At 46.5% G+C, this 24,524-nt stretch overlaps 1 protein-coding gene across 1 annotated transcript in view; it reads right to left on the bottom strand.

Annotated features, from left to right (window-relative positions):
* LMOD1 (leiomodin 1) overlaps window positions 1–23,912 on the bottom strand; it is a 49,297-nt gene extending 25,385 nt beyond the window's left edge. The window contains exon 1 of the mRNA XM_074935834.1: window positions 23,475–23,912. Within this exon, the coding sequence (XP_074791935.1) occupies window positions 23,475–23,735 (261 nt within the window). The 5' untranslated portion in view covers window positions 23,736–23,912. The remainder of the gene's footprint in view (window positions 1–23,474) is intronic.
* Window positions 23,913–24,524: the final 612 nt, after the last annotated feature.

The following is a 24,524-nucleotide window of genomic DNA, read 5'->3' as shown; positions in this document are numbered from 1 at the left end:
ACTCAATGGGTAGTGATCAATGGCTTCATGTCTAGTTGGCAGCCGGTATCAAGTGGAGTGCCCCAAAGGTCGGTTCTCGGGCCGGTTTTGTTCAATATCTTCATAAATGATCTGGAGGATGGTGTGGATTGCACCTTCAGCAAGTTTGCAGATGACACTAAACTGGGAGGAGAGGTAGATACGCTGGAGGGTAGGGATAGGATACAGGGGGCCCTAGACAAATTAGAGGATTGGGCCAAAAGAAATCTGATGAGGTTCAACAAGGACAAGTGCAGAGTCCTGCACTTAGGACGGAAGAATCCCATGCACCGCTACAGACTAGGGACCGAATGGCTCGGCAGCAGTTTGGCAGAAAAGGACCTAGGGGTTACAGTGGACGAGAAGCTGGATATGAGTCAACAGTGTGCCCTTGTTGCCAAGAAGGCCAATGGCATTTTGGGATGTATATGTAGGGGCATTGCCAGCAGATCGAGGGACGTGATCATTCCCCTCTATTCGACATTGGTGAGGCCTCATCTGGAGTACTGTTTCCAGTTTTGGGCCCCACACTACAAGAAGGATGTGGAAAAATTGGAAAGAGTCCAGCGAAGGGCAACAAAAATGATTAGGGGACTGGAACACATGACTTATGAGGGGAGGCTGAGAGAACTGGGATTGTTTAGTCTGCGGAAAAGAAGCATGAGGGGGGATTTGATAGCTGCTTTCAACTACCTGAAAGGGGGTTCCAAAGAGGATGGATCTAGACTGTTCTCAGTGGTAGCAGATGAGAGAACAAGGAGTAATGGTCTAAAGTTGCAGTGGGGGAGGTTTAGGTTGGATATTTCGAAAAACATTTTCACTAGGAGGGTGGTGAAACACTGGAATGGGTTACCTAGGGATGTGGTGGAATCTCCTTTCTTAGATATTTTTAAGGTCAGGCTTGACAAAGCCCTGGCTGGGATGATTTAGTTGGGGATTGGTCCTGCTCCTTCCCACCCTGATATTCTATGATTCTATGAATGTGTCTGCAGAGCCCCTCCAATCTGCCCCCAGCTGGCAGTGCTCTGCCCCACTCTCCATGCACTCTGCTGAGCTTTCCTGGTTCTCAGGGATAAAATGTAAACATTGCCAGGAATTGGCAGCTAAACATGAACTTGTTTGATAAGGGGAGCTGCTTCCCTCCTTGGTTCGGAGCGGGGTTTGGTTTAAGTGGGTAAACAAATGAAAAGATCTCTTAGACTTTCCTTCCTTCTCTGTAAAGCACATACACCGTGGGACATGGGATTTATCAGTTAAGGGGAAATTGTTTGTGGGAGCCCCTTGTTCAAATATTGGCTGCACATCACTCTAGACACTGTCCAGGAATGTCAGAGTCTGCACCTTTCACCAGTGCTAAATCCTCCTAAAATCTAGTTAATTCATCTTACAGTGTGTAAGTATCCTGTCTTTAAAGATGGTGAAACCCAAAAGATCCTATGATAAACAATTTGGGGTCATCCAAAAACATTCCAACCTGATTGCTAGATTGATTCAGATATGTGCAAGGTGAGTAACATCTTCTCATCAGGCTATGGCATGGCTGAGTGGCAGAATGAGAACAAGCTGTGAAATCAGAGCTGAGCCAGGGTCTTTGGAGACAACTGTGTTGTTTGCTTAGGACTCTGTGTGATGGTACCTCCCAAACAGCATCATCTTTCACCATCAGAGCACTGAGCATTGGAAATTATGGACCATCAACTCCTGAGTGATCCAGGGCTCCAGAAACTCCTTGCTAATGTCTTGCAGTGATGGGAGCTTCACTAAACCCTGAAATAGACGGATCCAAATCCATGTGTCACTTGGGGAAATCTGCTCTCATGGAAGGCAGTGGAGGAGCACATACCATCTAGTCCACAGAGAAACTGGGAGGCAATTTTCTGTACATCCAAGCCTTGTCCATGCACAGAAATTGCACTGATTTAACAACATTGATTTCTAAGTTGAGTTAATTAAATCAGCACAACCTCTTTGAGTGGATGCTCTTAAATTGGGTTAGGAATGGCTGACACCCATTTAGCTTCTTCTATTTGTTACTGAATTACCCTAAATTGATATTTGCCACTCTTCAGGTGGGTTAAGAGCATCCACACAAGACAGTTGCACAACTTTAACTAAATCAGTTTAGAAAGTGATTTAGTCAAATCAGTGTAGTTTGTGTGTGTAAACTGGTCCTCAGTGAAAGAGACTTCCTTTTCCTCAACCTCTCATCAACCAAGGAGCAGGAGTTAGGCCCAGATCCTAAAACATATTTAGGTGCCTAGCTCTCATTGATTTCACAGGCAGCCCCTTCCCTGACTCACCCAGCTATTATTAAGGGCACTGTCTTCTGCATGGCCACTGGCAGGCAGGAGTTTTATCTTGTCCTGGGCAGATAATCTCCAGAGAGGAGTTTGTGCCTTGCAAGCAAACCTTAACAGCACAGAGAACATAGGGCAGCCTGGGTAAAACCTGAGACTAGGGTGACCAGACAACCCAATAAAATCGGGACTGTCCCGATTTTTAGTTCTTTGTCCCGCCATTTGTCCCGATATTGCGGCTTTGGCCGCTCAGGCCGATTTTTTTTTTTTTTTTTTGCTTCCCCCACATGTCCCGATATTTTGTCCATTTCATCTGGTCACCCTACCTGAGACAAACATTTGTCCCTCTTCTCCTCCCCCCACTCTATTGTTAAAAACCTTCTACAGCTGACAGAACGTTCCCTGCTGCTCACTGTCTCTGTCTCTGAGGAAAAGTGGGGAACCCACAGAGTGAATGGCAAAGCTTTGTCAGGTCCTGACCGCCATCTTGGATTTGCAAGACAGCGGTGGGCAGTGCATCAGGGGTCTCACAAGGGCCTGGAGAGGGTCTGGGGAGTTAAAGAGGCAGCTAGCAAGAAACTGTGAGTGAGATGGGACTCTCCGGAGCAGACCACTATGTGTGGGAAGCTGGTGTCAGTTACTCTAATGAAGGGATTTAATCATAATTACTGCCCTGCAAGCAACCAGCCCAGCTGCTTGCCCAAGATGCTTCTGCATGTTCTACAGATGCTACTCAGAAGGCCTGAGGAGCACCAGAGGGTCTCAAGATCTACATAACAGCCTCCTGTTAGATAGGACCCAGCGTAAAGGAAGACAGAGTGGGACAAGAGTGCTCAGCGAGAACCAAGAGTGCAGAGCAGCCCCACCAACCCTGGCTGAGGTGGAGATGGAGAGCAGCTGACAAAGGGGAGGAGTCAGGGGAAGAGGACGAAGACGAAGGGGAGGAGCAGGAGCCAGCTGTAGGGAAGTGAGTAGCTGTGACCAAGGGAAGACACAGGCCCAGGAAAGCTGATGGTGAGTGGGAGCATCTCTGCCAGAGCCTTCTCCTTCCCACAGAGACCTGAGGGAAGCTGCCAACAAGTAAAGGCAGGTTATTTGAATTTTATCATAACATCTGGGCAAATGGGAGAGATTAATTAACCCAAACTGTCCACAACTGAGAGGACACACACCTCCCTTCCTTGTGCTCCCCAGCCAAGCATAAATAACCCAGGCATGGGCCACAGTCAACTAAATTCCTGGCAAAAAGATGTGTCCTTGGCCATATTCTGAAGGTTACTAAACTCCGACTCCCAGTGGCCACCAGAGGGAGCAAGACCTAAAGTGGGGCTTGGCTTGCCCCTGAAAATGCGCTTCTGGGACAGCTATTGCAGCAGTTCCTGGAGACAGAGGGTTCTAAAAACCAGACGAGGATGCCCTTGCTAATATCGAGTAGCACCTTAGTCTGAAAACAGTCACATTCCAATCAGTGTGGTTACTAGCAGAGTAAAGTACGACTCATTGTGAGCAAAGGATCCCAATCTGCTCCTAAGGTAGCCAGGTCCTATGAGATACATTCTCCCCACCCCCAAGGAAGTCTGGCGCTTCTCTACCTGAGCTCCTCCCACCACATCCATTCTCCAGTGGGGATCTTCCCTCCCTTTGGTTAGCTACGCCCATTTCCCACATATGCTGAAGTCCCTCCCAACGCCTTGGTGCACTGCCTTGCCAACCAGAGATCCTCTCTCTAGAGTTTCCTAATAAGGCGATTCCCAGACTGCTGATGACTTACTTTTTGGCATATTTACTTTTTTTGGCAAGACACAGTGTGACTCTGGCACTGGCAAATTGACATTGGCTTCCAGTATCAAGCAGGGATGCCATTGCTGTTGTTACAGACCCTGCCTGGCCTCCCGCCAACCCTGCACGTACCTAACGCATGAACATCGTCTTTTCTGTTCCTTAGCCATTCCCTTCATTTATCTTAACAAGGGGCGCAAACTCCACTTCCCCTCTGGTCAGGCCGAGAGAGTCCACCGCCTTTCTCCGCTCCTCAGGCCAATGGTCCTGAAACATGCTCCTACAGAACTGGAACACCGTTCTCCAGAGACTGACCTTTTCCTGGCCCTAAGTCTACGCCTAAACTGGCCTTGCTTGCTGAGCTGAATGCAATGAACAGACCTTAAGATTCAGTTCTTTTGTCAAAAATGACATTTTACAAAAATAGCTCCATCTCCTTGTGGGTATTGTGAAACGAGTGCCCAGAGATCCAATTAGGCTGCTGGATGCGTTGCACCTGGACGGTTTTGTTTCTCTAATAAACCCCATTTTAAAAAGTCTGCAGTCTCCCTTCTGCCTGTTTCCTTTTTGAGCCCCACCTCCCAGCACTGCTACTGCTGAAATGAACATTCCTAAGCTGTAGCCCCCTGCAAGGCCTTTGATAGAGATCAAGAATGGGAGGCACACCCCCATGACTCACACTGCTGTCACCTCCCAGCTCATTTTCTGCAATGACCTTTATCTTGGGCTCCTCCAAAGAGCACCAAAAGGGTTTGTAGGAATGTGAGAATTCCCAAGCAGATGGGACCAAGGCTCCATGCAGTTCAGTATCCTGTCTCCAGTAGTGTCTGGTACCATGTGCTTTAGAAGAAGGTGCAAGAATCCCATAATCACAATTATGGACTAACTTGCCCTTAGGGGAAATGTTTCCTAACCCACACCAGTTAGTGTTTGGCTTATGCCATGATGCATGGAGATTTATATACCTTATGTGTTTTGTCCTATCTAATGTATTGTGGATGTTCTCATTATCCTATTTAAAATGTCTATTTCTTTTCGGAAACCTGCTCAACTCTTGGACACATTGATATCTTGAGGCAATGAGTTCCACAGGTTACATATGCATTCTTTAATTAAAACTTTTAAATCAATTTTAAATTTGTTGACTTTCAACTTGTATTAGGAGAGTGTAAATAGAAACACCATATCAACCTTCCCAAATCGTTCATTATTTTACCTAGACAATTATTATTTCATTACCTAGACAAATTAGAGGATTGGGCCAAAAGAAATCTGATGAGGTTCAACAAGGACAAGTAAAGAGTCCTGCACTTAGGACGGAAGAATCCCATGCACCGCTACAGACTAGGGACCGAATGGCTCGGCAGCAGTTTGGCAGAAAAGGACCTAGGGGTTACAGTGGACGAGAAGCTGGATATGAGTCAACAGTGTGCCCTTGTTGCCAAGAAGGCCAATGGCATTTTGGGATGTATATGTAGGGGCACTGCCAGCAGATCGAGGGACGTGATCGTTCCCCTCTATTCGACACTGGTGAGGTCTCATCTGGAGTACTGTGTCCAGTTTTGGGCCCCACACTACAAGAAGGATGTGGAAAAATTGGAAAGAGTCCAGCGAAGGGCAACAAAAATGATCAGGGGGCTGGAACACATGACTTATGAGGAGAGGCTGAGGGAACTGGGATTGTTTAGTCTGCGGAAAAGAAGCATGAGGGGGGATTTGATAGCTGCTTTCAACTACCTGAAAGGGGGTTCCAAAGAGGATGGATCTAGACTGTTCTCAGTGGTAGCTGATGACAGAACAAGGAGTAATGGTCTCAAGTTGCAATGGGGGAGGTTTAGGTTGGATATTAGGAAAAACTTTTTCACTAGGAGGGTGGTGAAGCACTGGAATGCGTTACCTAGGGATGTGGTGGAATCTCCTTTCTTAGATATTTTTAAGGTCAGGCTTGAGAAAGCCCTGGCTGGGATGATTTAGTTGGGGATTGGTCCTGCTTTGAGCAGGGGGTTGGACTAGATGACCTCCTGAGGTCCCTTCCCACCCTGATATTCTATGATTCTATGAATCTATGATTTTAAACACCTTCATCATGTCCCCTCTTGTATGTCTTTTCTCTCTAAACCAAATAGTCTCAATCTTTTCAATCTCTCCTCTTACGAAAGTCTCTCCTGGCCTCTGATCATTCACATTGCCCTTCTATTTCTGCTATATCTTTTTTGGGATGTGGTGACCAGAACTGGCCCCAGTATTCCAACCAAGGGTATATCACTCATTTATAGAATGACATTATCACATTTTCAAAATTATTTTCTATCCTGTTCTTTATACACCCTAATATCTTGCTTGCTTTTCTGACCGCTTAGCGGAGGTCCTCATTGAGCTGTCTACAATGGTGCCCACACCATTTCCTGAATGGTTATAATTATTATAGAGCCCACAAGGGAGTCTCAGTACTATAGATTATTTCTTCCAACATGCATTATCTTATACATGTCAACACTGAATTTGATCTGCCATCATGGCTTCCATTCAGGTAGCTTTGTTCTGTCCCTCTGAGGTTCCACACAGTCTTCCCTCGTAGTGACTAACCAGACACAAGTGACTTTGTGTCACCTGCAAATGTTACCACTTCACTTATTTCCCGTTAAAAAATATTGTAAATACATCTCCTCAGCTAGTGCAGAATGCAATGGCACTCCAGTAGGGTGCGCTCTTACAGGTGTACAATACCTGCAGTCTGCACTGCTTTCACATTCACTCAAGCTCTTGTTTAGTATCCATGAAGCCCTAGCTGGTCTGGGGTCCAAGGATCTGTGAGTCTGCTTTTATCACTGGTTGTTTGTCCCATTGTGGCTGTTATGAATACAGGACATGGTTGCTGTTGGTTCCTGAGATGGGGTGTACAAACCCCACACTGGAAAGAAAGGGGCTAAAGAGCTACTCTGGGCCCAGGTGCCCCCACCCACCATCCTGACACAGGCTGGAAAAGGAGTGTACGGGGGGGCAGAGTGGCTCAGTGACTGGCCAACAGGGGAGCTGAGCTGACCTGCACCCCAGGAGCCCTTGCTGCCTGAGGCCTGGCTGTAGCGACCTGACTGAGCCCACAAAGAAGGGACCTGTGCCTCTCTGAAGGCCAGAGACTCTAGCGTGGTATTTAGTTCTTGTCTTTACTTGGTGGGAGGAGAGGGGATTGGGAGGGTATGATCCAGGAGGCAGCTGCAGAGCACTCCAGGATGCAGGACTTAGCTATCTGCCACTGGGACCTGGATCAGAGCCTGGTAGAGAGGGTGAGCCAGGCTCTACTGTCAACCCCTAGGAAGGGACAACTACAGAAGATCTGTCCCTGATGCGGGAACCTAATTGGAGGAAGACCCTGAAGATACAAGGGTTTGGACCATAAGACCCTAGCCCAAGGGGGAAGCCCTGAATCTCCTGGTTATCCCAAAGACTTCCTTGTTATTGGACTCTTATATACACCCCAAAAGGGGTGGATTTGAACACAAGACCTGGTTGGAGGGCTGAGTCACTGGAAGCAAAGAGTGACACAGGGCGGGCAGTAGCAAGAAAGGAGGATGCCTGGGAGGAAGATAACCTCCCTCACACCCCCCTGACCATTAGGTGGTGCCGGCAATGAGTATGTCCCTTCCCAGAGCCTAGAAATGAATCATCCAGGTGGGGTTCCAGTGTAGAGCTTTCCCCTGCAGAATCTGATCTCTCTGATCATTGGAACTCAGGTTTGCAGTCTCTGAGGCACTGTGTTTCTGTCAGCTCCAATTCTGTACTAAAAATTTACCATCGCAGCGTGCCTGGGTGATGTATCATTACAAGTCAACTCATATGTGTTGAATTTAAATTGAATGTGGGGTGTTTAGATGCTGTGGAAATGGAACTGCATAAGTAATTAAATAAAAACAAAATTAAATTAAAAATGTCACTGCTGCGACCGCTGCTAGAATCCTGTGTCCAGTTCTGGTGTCCACAATTCAAGAAGGATGTTGGGAAATTGCAGAGGGTTCAGAGAAGAGCCACAAGAATGATGAAAGGATTAGAACACCTGCCTTATAGTGACAGACTCAAGGAGCTCAATCTACTTAGCTTAACAAAGGGAAGGTTAAGGACTGACTTGATTAGAGTTTATAAGTACCTACATGGGGAACAAATATAATAATGGGCTCTTCAATCTAGTAGAGGAAGTCTAACATGATCCAATGGCTGAAAGCCAATGGGGGAGGTCTAAGTTGGATATTAGGAAACACTATTTCACTATGAGGGTGGTGAAACACTGGAATGCGTTACCTAGGGAGGTGGTGGAATCTCCCTCCTTAGAGGTTTTTAAGGCCAGGCTTGACAAAGCCTTGGCTGGGATGATTTAGTTGGGGATTGGTCCTGCTTTGAGCAGGGCATTGGACTAGATGACCTCCTGAGGTCCCTTCCAACCCTGATATTCTATGATTCTATGAAGCTGAATCTAGACAAATTCAGACTGGAAATAAGGCATAATTTTTTAATGGTAAATTGTTGCAGTGGTTACTCTAACTAAGGGTTGTGGTGGATTCTCCATCAATGACAATTTTAAAATAAAGATTGGATGTTTGTGTAACAGATCTGCTCTAAGAATTATTGTGGGGCAGTTCTTTGGTCTGTGTTAGACAGGGGGTTAGACTAGATCAGGGATAGATCAGGCAAACTTTTTGGCCTGAGGGTCACATCAGGATTCCAAAACTGTATGGAGGGCCGGGTAGGGAAGGCTGTGCCTCCCCAAACAGCCTGGCCCCCGACCCCTATCCGCCCCCTCCCACTTCCTGCCCCCTGACTGCCCCCCTCAGAACCCCCGACCCATGCAACTCTCCCTGCTCCTTGTCCCCTGACCACCCCCTCTTGAGACCCCCTGCCACTAACCACCCCCCGCCCCCTGACAGGCCTCCCGGGACTCCCACGCCTATCCAACCCCCCTGTTCCCCATCCCCTGACCGCCCCACCGAACCTCTGCTCCATCCAACTGCCCCCTGCTCCCTGTCCCCTGACTGCCCCCTGGGACCCCCTGCCCCTTATCCAACCCCCCCCGCTCCCCACTCCCTTACCATGCTGCTCAGAGCAGCATGTCTGGCAGCCATGCTGCCCAGCTGGAGCCAGCCACACTGCTGCGCTGCCCGACAGGGCTCGCAGCCCCGCCGCCCAGAGTGCTGGTGGCACAGCGAGTTGAGGCTGCGGGGGAGAGAGGACACCAGGGGAGGGGCCGGGGGCTAGCCTCCCCGGCCAGGAGCTCAAGGGCTGGGCAGGACAGTCCCACGGGCCGGATGTCGCACGCAGGCCGTAGTTTGCCCACCTCTGGACTAGATGATCACAATGGTCCCTTCTGGCCTTGAAATCTCTGAATTAGGAAACACAAATTAAATTCAGGAGGCTATTTGGAGTTGGATTTTTTTTGCAAGAAGGATAGTCATGAATAGGCACTGGCAGAGCCACCTGTGCCAGCCCTTGTTTCTGGTGCCAAGGGCAAATGAAAGACACATTGGCCCAGAAGGTGAGGATTAGCGGGAATACCACCTTGGAATGAGGAGCCATGGGAGGTTCAGTAGGGATAGACAGTACTATTTTCAAAACTGCCTTAGGACCAGATTTTTAAAGATATTGAGGTGCCTAAAGATGAAGATGCCCATCTAGTGGGACTGTCTGCACTGCGTAGGCTCCTAGGGAGTCAGGCACTTCTGAAATCCCACTGGGCACCTATCTGCATCTTTGGGTGCCTAAACACCTTTGGAAACCTGGACTGTAAACACTTTTGCCTGAGACCCAGATGCACAGAATGACTTGAGAACCCTAACCATGGCGCTCTGGGATATTCCTATGTGGGGCTCTCCCACTCTCTCCTCTTGAAGACCCTTTAGTTACAAAATTAATTGGGCTAGAGACAGAGTGAGAATGAGTCAGTTGTGTCCTACCCACTGGAGTCATTCGCGCTCTGTCCCTGGCCTGGTTAATAGTCAACAAGAGAGGCTGAGGGAGACCCGCTTCAGACTATGCCATAGTCCAGTGCTTAGGGCACTCACTTGTGAGGTGGGGGACCCCTATTCAAATCCTTTCTCCTCATCACATGGAGGGGGAAACTGAACTGAGGTCTCTCATATCCCAGGTGAGTGTGCTGTCCATTGAGCTGATTGCCAATCCCTTGATTCGAGGGTGATCTCGACCACGGATTTACATATGGCCCTGAGATAACTCAGGAGTCCGATCCTGGAACCACAGATCCACCCACAGTAAGTACAGACATTTTGTGGCAGGCCAGCTGCCTGCTGGGAGAAAGTTTTTTCTTTTTCCTTCCTTCTCTCTCTCTCTCTTCAGCTTCAAGGGCAAGGCACTTCTCCTTGAAGCGGGACACTGCCTGATGAAGGATATGGCACCACTGGGGTCGGTTGGTGGCTTGCTCTTCCCAGGTTGTAATGTCTTTTTCTTAAGATGTGCTTTCAGTGTGTCTTTGTAGCGTTTCCTATGATCACCTCAGGATCTCTGAACATGGGTGAGCTGAGAGTAGAGGACTTGTTTGGGAGACGAGAGTCTGGCACCCGCACACAATCTCCAGCCCAGTGAAGTTTGTGCAGGAGGATCATTATTTTCAATGCTGGTGACACTGGCTTCAGCGAGGATGCTGGCATTCGTTCAGCTATCTTGCCACTTGACGCAAAGGAGCTTCTAGAGGCATCGCTGGAGGTACCACTCTTGAGGTGCTGTCTATAGGTCACCCAGATTTTGCATCCATAGAGGAGTGAATGAACAACAATTGTCTTATAGGCCTAGAACTTGGTGTCCTGCCATAGGTCATGGTCCGTAAAAACGTGTTGGAGCAATTTCCCAAAGGAAGCACTTGTGCGCTGGATCCTGTACTGGATGTCACTGTTGATTTTTGTGTTTTGAGAAAGTTGGCTACTGAGGTAACAAAAGTGCTCGACTGTCTCCAAAGTCTGTCCCTCAATGGTGATTTGTGGTGGGTCATGTGCAAGCCCAGAAGCAGGTTGCTTTTCAATATTGAGTGAGAGTCCTAGGCTTCGGTAAGCTTGTGCAAAAAAATCCAGTGTAGACTGAAGGTCATTCTCAGTGTGCATGAGGATAGCACGGTCATCAGCATACTGAAGATCAGTAATGGACACCCTGAGGACTTTAGACTTCGAGGAGACGTTGAAGATTAAAGACCCGCCCATCCATTCTGTATTGAATGTCAGCTTCATTCGGGAGGTGATCTTTAACGAGGACCAAAATGACTGCTAAATAGATGTAGAACAGGGTTGGGGCAATAACGCATCCTTGCTTAACCCCCATTTTGATGATGAAAGGCTCCGTCTCTAGGCCATTACAGAGAACCATGGCAGTCATCTGATCATGGAGAAGCCTGAGGGCCTTAATAAATTTTGGAGGGTAGCCAAATCTGGCCAGCACCTTCCGCAGGGCTTCGTGATTGACAGAGTCAAAGGCCTTTGTCAAAATGATGAAGGCCATGTACAGGTCCTGATTTTGCTCCTGAGACTTTTCCTGAATTTGGCAGGCAATGAAGATTATGTCTGTTGTCCCTGGGATGGTCTAAAACCACACTGAGATTCCGGCAATATTTCCTCAGAAAGGGGAAGTAATCGGTTTAAGAGGATACAGGCAAGAATTTTCCCTGTTGTAGATACCAAGGCAATGCCTCGATAGTTTCCACACTCCGACTTATCTCCTTTCTTAAAGATTATAGCAATGTTAGCATTTCTCAAGTCTTCTGGAATCTTATTATTATACCAGATAAGAAGAAAAAGTTTGTGGAGCTTCGTTACCAGTTCTTCACCTCCAAACTTGTAGACCACAGCTGGTATGCCATCTGGCCCTGCTGCCTTGTTCTTCTTAGTTTGCATAATAGCTTGTGTTACTTCTTTGAGGGTGGGGAGGTCAGCAAGAGATTCTCTTTCATGTCGTTGATATCGTTGTGCACTGGTTATAAGAAAAGCCTATTTTTCTCCTCCCCCAGTTATGCACCTAAATACCTTGGAGGCCCTGGATTTTGGGGACTTCTGAAACTTTTACCCAGAACATGATACTTAAATAAAGCAGGGTTATCCAAATGAAGGGCCACATGGTCTGTGGGCCAAGAGGTGAGACTTTTGCATCAAATGGAACAAACTGCAGTTATCTTCATCTGGAGAGGTGGCCTATGGAGATTAAAGCTTCTAAAAGTGCTGGGCTCTGGCTTGTTCCAAGTGTCTTGGCACCTACCAATTCAGCCTGATCATGCTGGCCAATAACTGGTCTGTTTACGTTTCCTCTTCGGCGGGCCCATTGCTGTGCAAACTGTACTCACCTAATTCCTCGCATTTTACAGCACATTCAGAACAGATGAGTACAAGTGACATATCTGGTTCCAGTTCTGGTCGCTGCTCAATCTGGCCTGATAATGAGTCAGATGGAAACATGGCTCTTCCACAAGTATGAAAGTCCTAACCAGAAGTGACCTGATCTTGGTTCTCTCAGCAGGAGGTGGTATATTCAGGGTCCCCTTCATTGCCTTATTTCTTCAATTTAGCTGTTTCCTAGGAATTCCGTGGGTGTTATTTATCCCTATTTGCCACTAAGCTTTTGGTAAAGGTAGTGAGAGAACTGAGAAGGGATCATGTAGTTTCATCATGTGATATTTCACCATGATGATGTTTTGCCACCATCAATACACAATTGGTTTGGAAATATTTGAAAAGAACCCTCTTCATTTGATCCCCACACTGCACATGTTACCATGGGGGAAGATATAATTGCCCTGAAAATGTCATCTCCTATGAAATACAGCGTGAGAGGATGCATGCTCCGAAGTGCCAGGGTGCCCACTGAGACATGGGGAAGATTGAGTGACACAGCTGGTTCAGTGTGACTGCCTCATCGGGAGTTGAGTCAGAGAGGCCATTTTAATGTACGAATGACGTAATAATGCTGAGGCGAAAAGCGATACATAAAGCATCTGAATTCCCTTTCTGCTTTATAAGTCAAATTCCAGCTAACCATAAATAGAAAATGAACACAATTCCTTCATCAATGGCAACTCAGTCCATATAAATTAAACAATACAATATCTCCATGTATTTCACTGCAGTCCTATATAGCTGTCCTATATGTAAATATGGAATGAAGATGCTTTTATAGTTTGGTTAGAAATTCAGAACCATTTTCTCCCTCCATTTGTGCCCTTAGATGGAACTAACGTTTTTCAGCTAGGAAGTTTGTTTTTGGAACATCCTAAGAACCTCTGGCCAAACTTTATACTGCAACTCACCCAGTTCCTTTGGAAAACACAAACCCTGCAAATGGCCCTTTTCCTAATAGCATTAGAAACAAAATATTTTTATGCCATTGTCTTACACAGCATTTACATGAAAATACAGTTCATATCTGTGTGCATATCATCCTAATTGTTCCTGCTTTTCATTAAACTACAAACTTTTCCTATTTCCATAGTTCGCCCTTTCCCTTTTTAACCAGACCATTGTGCTGTTCCTTAGCTGTCTAGGAGCTCATAGTCCTCATTGCAATGCACTACAGAAAGGATGTGGACATACTGGAGAGAGTCCAGCAGAGGGCAATGAAAATTATCAGGGGGCTGGGGCACATGACTTATGAGGAGAGGCTGAGGGAATTGGGCTTGTTTAATCTGCAGAAGAGAAGAGTGAGGGGGGATTTGATAGCAGCCTTCAACTACCTGAAGGGGGGTTCCAAAGAGGATGGAGCTCGGCTGTTCTCAGTGGTGGCAGATGACAGAAGAAGCAGCAATGGTCTCAAGTTGCAGTGTGGGGGGTGTCTAGATTGGATATTAGGAAACATTATTTCACTAGGAGGGTGGTGAAGCACTGGAATGGGTTACCCTGGCTGGAATGATTTAGTTGGTGTTGGTTCTGCTTTGAGCAGGGGGTTGGACTAGATGACCTCCTGAGGTCTCTTCCAACCCTGATAGTCTATGATTCATGACAGAGTGTACGGGATGTGTGTCTGTTCTGCAACCAGCTATAGAATGGCTGAGAACTCAACCCATGTGTGCTCTTCTCTGCAGTTGCAGGGCGAGTGTAAAACTGATCAGCTGCACATTTTTGCTGCTGGTGAACTCCATTTATGAGCAATTTAATATAATAAAACATATTATTTTCTGTTTGATAATCAAGAAGTTAGGTGAACAAAGATGAAATGAGCCCCTCAAAAAAAAAATCTTTTCTACTAATATAGCCATATAGTGCAAAGTATCTGTATTTTCTAAAGGATCTGAAGACACAAACAGGTACTGCAGACAGCAAGATATCATGCCTACAAAGTCTCAAGTGCCTTTCCCCTCTTTTTAAAGAACTGATTGTAGGTTATGATACCCTGCCTATTCCATATTCCAGAAGCTGGAGTGGATTTAATTCCCTACAATTAAAGTTAATAGAGAAAGAAAGGGGATTAGTTGTTCTATTCCGGATTGTTAGAGAATGTTTCTCCAAAGGCTTTGTTTTGGTGTTTTGTAAACATTGTTGTAAGAAAGAGACATATAGGCAACCTGGGATTGTGAGTGGTCACTGCCTGTTCCATCTCCAGCTGCTGTCTGCTGGAATAGCCCCTATCCAGAACAGACACACATTAGTGTCCTGTCAGTCTGCATTCACTTTTCAGTGCGCTCTCTGTGTGTTAGCTGGGGGGATGCATGTCCCACTGCCTCTCCCTGATTCCTGGACCCATAGCAGCATCTGTTCTCCTTCCCCAATTTCACAGAAAGGGGGTGATCCACATGCAGCTGGTGAGGGTAACCTCACACACCCCCATGGTCATTGCTACAGCCTATTGCTTGCTTTGCAGACCAGGCTAAATGAACACCAGACAGTGAGGTTACATGAGACCATGACAATGCCCAGAGCAAGGTCTACGGGAGAAGAAGTGTGTGTTGGGGGAGGGGAGAAAGAGAGAGATGGTCGCCAGAGTTGATGAAGGAACATGCCTGGCAAGTCTACAGAAACGGCTGGTAAACAAAGTAGCAGAGTTTAAATGCATCAGTGTTAGTCACAAAATCCTTAACATGTTTAGAAAATGATACAACCATTTGTTTTCTTCTTTTATGATTTCCCTCAAACCTGTCCCGGCTACCCAAGTCTGGAGCATGTTTTTTCTAAACAGTGTCAAAAAAAAAATAGCAAGCTCAGGAGTACGCCCATGAAATTTAAGAAAATCTCTCGGCTCTCCGCAGCTTCTACACAGAGTTAAAGTTTTGTAGATTTAGCTTTTGGTGGCATTGTCTCCCAAAGATGACACAAGCATAAATCCTGTATTCAGAACTGCACAGCATGAAGTACTGCACCAGCCCAAGTAACAATTCAGAGAGAGTTGTAGGAACCTTTGGGAGACCTTTATCGGGAACTCAAGTGTATGTTGTTGGAGCTCTAGACTGCTGCTCTCCAACTGAATATTGTTTTCATATATTGGTGCCTCTCTTAGAATTGGTTCCTTGGGCCAATCCAGTCAAAATAAAAGGAGATTTTCAGCCAATATTACACCAGTTAGGGCTAACACCCAATGTTTCCATTGCTCTACATTCTCCAACCATCCTCTGAAAGCTAGACTCTTCAAATGCAGTACATTTGGAGTACGTAAACTACTTCTGAGATCCCTTTTCAGTAGTTGTTAATTTCAAAATATGGCATGGAAGAGCAAAGTTCTGCCCAGCAGCAATGTTATTTAACAAAAGATAAACTGTATTGCCCCAAAGCATAGGGAAATCCTCAAGCATATTGGTTCAGACAAAACCTCCTGTAGGGCATGGAACAATAGGAGGCTCTCGAAGGTTTAATTGCTCTGAAATGGGAGTCTGTCCACTCTGAACACTTCTGGTCCCACAATGAGCTTCACTCCTGGCTTTCAGAAGCCCCTGCTATTCCAGTGCCAAATCCCAAAGTGCTTACTCAGGGAAAACTCCACTCCTTCTGGCTTATGTTTGGGGCAGCTTTTACAGGCTCTGTGACTGGAAAGCAGGTTGCTGATCAGAAGTCACTAACGGTGCGGTTTGGGAGAAGAGAACCCCCATAAAACAGTATTTATTTTTGGTACTAGGATAGTGCCCCAATGTGCTCGCACTTTTCACACATAGGAGAAGATGCAGTCTCTGCCCAGGCTGGTGTGAAAAGCATAGGCTTGTTGTTGTGAGTGAGGCTGTGGATGGATGGGGACTCTAAAGGAGAAACTAAAATTTCCACCAAGTGTAAAAGGGGCAGAGAGGCAAAGCAAAGAGTCATCAATCCATTGCCATGGAGCGTGGAGGAAACACCAAGGCCCATGGGTTTCTGCTGTAAAGGCAAATAGCAAGAGAAGGGGTAGATATACTCCTAGAGAGAGATCCACAATGCGACTTAGGAACCTACCTGACCCTTTAGGCCTAAGTCCAACATTTAGACACAACCGAGATTCTCAAAATCCCTGCTCAGCTGCCACCTAGCCTTGAAGGTGCCGATTAGGATTGCCAACTTTCTGATTGCAGAAAACCAAACATCCTTGCCCTGCTCCGCCCCTTCTACTCCATCCCCCTTCCCTCTGTTGCTCGCTCTCCCCCACCCTCGCTCACACATTTACGCCGGGCTGGGCAGGGGTTGGGGTGCAGGAGGGGGTGAGGGCTCTGGGCTGGGGGTGTGGGCACTGGGGTGGGGCCAGAAATGAGGGGTTCAGGATACGGGAGGGGGCTCCAGGCTGAGGCAGGGGGCTGGGGTGCAGGAGGGGGTGAGGGCTCCAACTGGGGGTGTGGCCTCTGGGGTGGGTCCAGGGATGAGGAGTTTGGGGTGCAGGAGAGGGCTCTGGGCTGGGGCCGAGACATTTGGAATGTGGGAAGGGGTGTGGGCTCCAGGAGGGAGCTTGGGTGTGGGAGGTGGCTCAGGTGCTGGGGCAGGGGGTTGGGGTGAGAGAGGGCGCGCAGGGTACGGGCTCTGGGAGGGAGTTTGGGTGTGGGAGGGGGTTCTGAGCTGGGGCAGGGAGTTGGGGTGTGAGAGGGGGCGAAGGTTCTGGCTGGGGGTGCGGGCTCTGGGGTGGGGCTTGGGATGAGGGGTTTGGGGTGCAGGAGGGGGCTCTGAGCTGGGCCAAGGGTTTTGGAGTGTGGGAGGGGGCTCAGGGCTGGGGCAGAGGGTTGGGGCATGGGAGGGGGTGAGAGGTGCAGACTCCAGGCACCACTCACTTCACGTGGCTCCTGGGAAGCAGCCAGCATGTCCCTCTGGCTCCTAGGTCTAGGGATGGCCAAGAAGCTCTGCGTGCTGCCCCTGATCTCAGGCACCGCCCCCTGCAGCTCCCATTGGCCAGGAATGGGGAACCGGGTCCCTTTTCGACTGGGCGTTCTGGTCAAAAAACGGATGCCTGGAGACCCTAGTGCCAATGTTTCTGCCAGTGAGGTTGTGTGCCTACCGCCTGCCCAAGCTCCAGTGGGATCTTCAAACTAGTTATCCCCCTCCTCTTGCCTGGGGGCCCAATTCAGAAGGCATGCTCAGAGCATGCCTCAACTTCCCCAAACAGACTGGAGAAGAGGGAGAAGTAGCAACAGCTTTTAGCCTACTGAGTCACACACTCACCAGGACAAGGGAGACACATGTTCAATTCCCCACTCTGTGGAGCAGGGATTTGAACTTTAGAGTCCTGACTAATGGACTATGGGATGCTCTGGGGCGGGTCCCCAGAGATAACGTGTGTGCAGAACATAAACGAAGAGGAGAGGTCTGTCAAATAGTTAGCAGAAATCACTCTAGACAGAACCCAGCAGGACAACTCTTTATTCAGTTCCTCAAGCCCCAAAACTAGAGAGAGAGAGAGAGAGCCAAGGAAACCCAAAGCACAATTCCTGGTGCTCAGCAACACTATCCCCACAAGAACAACCCCCCCATATATATGCCAGTGAATTTCACTCAGTGATTCCTGCATTGAGCCCATAGTTTGTGATTGAATTAGAGCTTATTTTTTAGAAAGAGCCATCCAATCCTGGTTAAAGACTTCCAGCAATGGAGAATCCATCATGTCTCCTTAGGTACACTGTGCCAATGATTAATTACCCTCACCATTAAAAATGTGCAGCACATCTCTAGCCTGCTTCAGCTTCTAGCCATTGGATCTTGTGCTGCCTTTGTCTGCTAGATTAAAGAGCCCTCTGATATTGAAAATCTTTTTGTAGATCCCTGACCTAAATTTCACCTCAATGCCTACTTTCACATAAGCCCCCTGATACATGGATCTCTGTGCAGGTCTGAGGTTCTGTTAAGTGCTTCTAAAGAGAGACAAGTGCCTAAGGCTAATGACTGAACTGGGAGATATTTTCACTCACTAGCAACAGGAAACAAAGGTTCATTAATGCATAACCAAGATGTGGACTTGGCTCCCCAGTGCAGAGAAGCTCACTTCTATTTTGGGTTGTTTATAAACATCTTCATGGTTACTCAAGTTTGCCCTTTTCACCTCACTCCTCCAAGATTCAGCAGGCATTTGGGATGTCTGGAGCTAGTCCTCAGAAAACAAAAATCAGTTCAAGAGATACTTCAGGGGTTAGCAGGGCTGAAGCCCTCTCTGTCCAATACCACAGTTTGCTCCTGTATATTTTGCCAGATCCAGGAAAAGTGATCAGTTCTTCCCAAACAAGGGCTACAGCAGAGCTAGAATGGTCTCCAAGTGCTTCAAAGAGTTCTCATAAATATTAATACTCTACTACTAAGAAGAATGGGGGCGGGGGTGGCAGGAAAATTGCAACATGTCTACAATCCACAGCCCCATTGGTAAGTATCATTTTAGCCTAGCAGTCTGGTCAGTATCTCTTTAAAAGGTACATATTTAAGATATCAACAAAATTCTCGCCACTGCCTGGGTTAGCGTGTACAGCCTTCCTCCTGTAATCCTTGTTAAAGGCACTGGAATGTTAAACAAAACCAGGCAAGCTCTGGGCAGGTCATGAGGGCTCTGTATTGCCTGTCATTGGACCTGTGAACACCCATGTCGCCTTGCAAAATTAGCTGCTTAGCAATAATGTCATGCAGCATGAGATTCTAACGTGGAGCTAGAAGGAAAATCCCCTGGATATTTAACATCCGTGTCCCTTTTCTACAGTGTTTTGGATTCAGGCACTTTCTATAGTTTAAGGAAGAAAAAAACCTGGTCTCATTTCCAGTTACTGGAAACTGAGACCCAACAGATAGTAAAATCTTTAAGATGTTTCTACAGTCATTACAGTCAAAAGAAACTTTATGCCCTTCCCTTGTTGGTCCTCGCCCCATCCCTTCCTCACACATGCTTTCAATTCTGTTTTCTGCTTGTAACATTTTTGCTTGATTTATTTAATCAGGAGCATGAGACCAGGGTGTTCAGGGAGAATACATGGGGGCTTGTAAAGCACAAAGCTCCACAAGATCCAATAGTAGCTCCAAATGTACAGCCAAAGATAATCATGATATAAAATCTAAACACAGGGAAAGTGATTTGTGTAGTCACTGGGCACTATTGCTGTGGTATTAACTGATAACACAGAGAGCAAATCAGAAAGCTCCAACTGTGTCCAGTGTGCTAAAGCTGTCTAACAAAATAATAGTAATTCTGTACATGCCTCCTACATTCTAGAGAGTAACAAAAGTGGCCTGTTTTCGGTGACAGCCACTGTGGTCGTATGAGCTCTCTCCCGATCTGTGTGGCCCACGAAAGAGCAGAAGGCACTGAACTACGAGTGCTGGGACTTGGTATTTTACAAGTGCTAATCTCCAGTTCCTAACAATGCCAAGAGGGGGAAGGGGTTGAGGGATATTTTTTTCTTTCCCTCCAGGGATGGAAATAGAAGAAGTAAGTTAGCTCCACAATATCCAATTACTGCAATGCAATCTAACTGGGCCAATTTTACCAAAGAGTTTGACCAACAGCCAATAAGCTTTGTCTTCCACAGCCTAAAGTTACTGCGGGTCAACTTAGAGAGAAAGCAGCACCCTCAAGACACCAGGACCATAGCCCCATCCTTCCAGCCACAGAGCAACTAACCTCACTGTTCTCCTTCAAATCTCTTCTTACTGTGCACTTCTACTCTGAAAAGTGAGTCACTCCCACAGTCCTTCCCCTCACCCACTCCACCAAAAAGTCCTTCCCCCACAACACACACACACCCCTTGGGTGAATTTGCATATTTTCCAACTTATTTAAAGTTTAGCCTTATTGACAACATTCCTAGCTTTCTAGTTTTCAAAAATCACGTTTTCCTTTCTCTTCCTTTTTATTACAGATACTTTCTCATCTAACTCCAGCTCAGGGTTAGTGTTGCCTGTGAATAAAAACTATGTGCCATCACCATAGATGCCAAATGCAAGAAGTAGCAGAAGTCTTCTTACAATCTACTGAGAACCAGCGCATCTCATGCAGCCTGATTATTTAGGCTTTCCAAATGACAGCTCTTGAGTGCTCACTGTGAACTTGGGTTGTCTGCATGCCATTGCAGAATGCTGACTGTCACAAGCCCTTCCTAACATCATTTTGTAGATTCATAGACCATAAAGCCAGGCAGTAATCATCTAGTCTGACCTTCTGCATAACACAGGCCAATGGACTGAATTAATTCCTCTATTTAAACTAGAGCAGATCTTTTAGAAAAACATCATCTTGATTTTTAAATTGCGAGTGATGGAGAACCCACCACAGCCCTGGGTAAGTTGTTCCAATGGTTAATTACACTCACTGTAAAAAAATTGCACCTTATTTCTAGACTGAATGTCTAGCTTCACCTTCCAGCTGTTGGATCTTGTTAGACCTGTGTCTGCTAGACTGAAGAGCCCGCTGTCATGAAATTGCTCTTCCCCATGTAGGTACCTAGCGCTCGATCCACAAAGGGACTTAGGCACTGTAATGTGTAACTCCAAGATGCCCGGCCACCTCACAGAATCCTTAGCCCTGCATTAGGTGTCCAGGCTCCCTATGCAATGTGTGGAGAGCATTAGACATCCAAGAAAGGGATCTCAGAAGCCAACAAGCTGCCTAAGCTGGGCAGGAGTGAAATGTATCCAAAAACAACACACCAAAAAGCCGTCCTAGTATAGACCCAGGTTCAAGTCCCTTCTCCAAATCAGGCTGAACAGGGATGTGAACCTGGGTTTCCCCCAGCCCAGCTGAGTGCCCTGACCACTAGCATGAGGTGCACACACAATGTCAGCAGTGCTTAAGTTGGACTTAGGCACCCGAGGACCTTTGTTGATCTAGACCTCATGGACTGTGATCAAGTCACCCTTTTCTTTTGTTATTGAGATTGAACTCCTTGCCTCTCTTACAGTAAGGCAGGGTTTCTAATCCTTTAATCATTCTCACGACTCTTATCCAAACCCTCTCCAGTTTATCAACATCCTTCTTGAATTGTGGGCACCAGAACTGGACACAGGATTCCAGTAGTAGTTGCTCCAGTCCCAAACACAGGGGTAATATGACCTCCCTACTCCTACTCAAGATTCCATTCTTTGCACAACTATTTGTTTTATGGTAACAGGAATTATTCATTCTGCCTGGTTTACATTGCAAAGAGCACATCTCCCATTGCATGCCAGTCAGCAAGTGAGAGAATAAATTTGGACCTGTGGTACTAAGGTGAACTGTACTTTACAGCCATAGTATCTAGGCAGTGAGTTGTTAAGTACAGTCTCTGGGAGTGGGCAGAAGTCCATCAACCTACACGGAATGTCCTATATAGATCATTGTGGAAGTCAGTGAGTGCCCTGCTAGAGAAAAACTGCCAGGCCACATCAGAGTGAGACCAAATCCCACAGCGGTATTCAAACCATGGGGAGTGGGGAGAGAGAGAAATATTGAACTCTTCGTTTAGATAGCAAATATCTTGTTTGTTCCTTCTAAATCTACAATATTCTGGCTGTACCCAGAGGCCTCAACCAGAATTGAGGCTCAAATGCTGTACAAATACATAAGACACAATCCCTGGCTCAAAGAGTTTACAGTCTAGTTTAGGGCTTGATTACTCAGCTGTGAGCTGGCAGATTCAAGGTGTCCCTGGACAAACTGGAACAGGTAAGAAATTAGGGCCAATACAGACTGTTAAAATGGGTATTTCACATAAGCCTTTACTATGCTCACACTGTTTTTTTCCGTCAGTCCTGTCCTTTTACAGCACCTACAGTCAGGCTTGGGACATGGAAGCTTGAAGACAAGTAGAGGGACCCATCATTCGCCCTTTTGGGTGCGGCTCCAGTTTGCCATATTAAAAAAAAAACAAACCTTGCAGAGAATGGCAAATGCGAGCCAACATTTCCCCACCCTCCCAAGGCTGAAGCAAATGCTGTGTATTCCTACTCCATAGGGTAATAAATGTTGCAGAAAAATGGAATTGGCTTCCATCAAAGCTACATATAAGAAGCCTTGAATGGGAGGCACATGACAAAGAAACCACAAGCCAAACTCCTCATCAGAATCAGGGCTGAGAGCAAGCCATTGAAAGAGAGAAATTCACAGTACCTGAGAAACTGATAAGACTTTCCAGGTAGAGAAAAAGAGAAATGAATAGAAAAGAAGCATAAATAAATCCAACTCTAACAAAAGAGTGAACTTCAGCTGAATTATGTTTACAACAAAAATCACAAACCAAATGGCTTAGTGCAGGGTTCTCAAACTGGGGGTCGAGAGGTTATTGCATGGGGGGTCGTGAGCTGTCAGCCTCCACCCCAACTCCGCTTTGCCTCCAGCATTTATAATGGTGTTAAATATATCAAAGAGTGTTATTAATTTCTAAGGGAGGTCGCAGTCAGAGGCTTGCTATGTGAGAGGGGTCACAGGACACAAGTCTGAGAACCCCTGGCTTAGTGCACTAGAACACCTACTTCTGACACTGATTTTCGTAGGACAGCAAACCCACCACCCATCTTTTCTGCTATTCCAAGAAATCTTTCCAATATTTGTATATGATGAACTGAAAAGACTGGGGTAGTGGAATTCTCCAAAACCAAAGAGAACAAATGTGGAGAACACACAACTGTGGATTGTTTTAATGCACTGAAGTCTTGAGGTGTGTTCTGTTGGGAAAAGCTGCCTCCCATAAAAGCCTTGCCAAAGGATGTTAGCCTTACATTAGTTCGTGATTACCAGAGTCAAACAGAAAAAAATTTCAGGCAGTAGCAAGGGCTTCTGTACTTCTGAATAATGTTGGGATTTCAAGAATTTCCCTGACCCCTTCCCAATGCATCTGCCCATCCCCTGAATAGAAAGGGATGCCATTTAGATTTCTCAGCACCCAGCCATGGAACTTGCCTGCTCACTTTCCTACGTGCCAATTGTTCCTAAATGTTAGTTTCCATCCTGTCCCCTAAGCTAGCCTGATGGAGTTCTCTCCAAATGTCCCTGTTTACAACTCAAATACTGGCAGATGTGACTTACGTCCACTGACAGTTCCCTCTGAATAAGTTTCTTGGTCTCCTTTTCACAGTAGTTGAGCATTGCTTCTCGGTTGTATAAGCCAGTTGAGTGCTTGTCAGTTTGGTTTCTCTGCCTGAGCCCCAAAGGGATGTTTCCATCCGGATCAGCCACATCCAACTCCTTCTCTAGCTCTTCCATCTCCTCTGGAGACAAAGTAGACAATAAGCTATCAATATCTGGATCTTCACTGACTTGCCTTCTGTATTTTGCTACCCTGGACATCTTGGCAGTTTGTAGGTGAAGCACAGCTGTGATGATATGCAAAGCCAAAGAGTGGAGGAAAATTAGTTAAATAATAGAAGAGCAGAAGCTACTTCCTCCCCTCCCCACCGTTCAGGTGCTGAAGTGTTAAATCTAAGCAGCTCTAACTCACTGCAACCTAGGATAAATTGGTTATAAAGGGGGGACAGGGGTTGGTAAATTAGCTGGCCAATTACATTTAACAGCTGTACAGCCTGGTTCAGAAAAACCAATCAGGAAAGGCAGGAGGCGGGCTTTCTTTCTATCAGAGGAGTTTGAAACCTGAGGACATTCCAGGGAATCTGGAAGAGCTGCATGACCAAATTTAGTACTGAACGTTTAGCCTTTTAAAGGCAATGGGACAACGCAGTGAGAAAATATGCAAAAACGCACAAGCTGCTAGGCTGGGGCTTTGAAACCAGTGAGGAAAGAACCAGAGCTGCAGATCTTTAGGATGTGTCCATATGCAGCTTCAAGGTCTGACAGCAAAGGCATTAAAGCTACTTGTAACATACAGTTTGCTTCCCCATCACAGGGGTGAAATGTGTAGCTGGAACTCACATTCTGTGAATTCCCAGCTTTCTGATGAATTTGATAATAGTATGCGGGAGACCATTATATGCCTGCACAGGATTTAAGAAAGCTTTCATTTTCACAAAATGTTCCCTGTATATATTTACAGTTCCCTGAAATCTCACAATCTCCCTTCCTTTTAAAGCAAATCTACATTCTTTCATTTGGAAACCCGTACAATTTCCTCCTTCCAAAAAC

The sequence above is a fragment of the Natator depressus genome, chromosome 21 (assembly GCF_965152275.1).
Source record: "Natator depressus isolate rNatDep1 chromosome 21, rNatDep2.hap1, whole genome shotgun sequence".
NCBI lineage: Eukaryota > Metazoa > Chordata > Testudines > Cheloniidae > Natator > Natator depressus.
The sequence above is the reverse complement of the archived record's forward strand: the minus strand, read 5'-3'. Positions and strand labels throughout refer to the sequence as shown.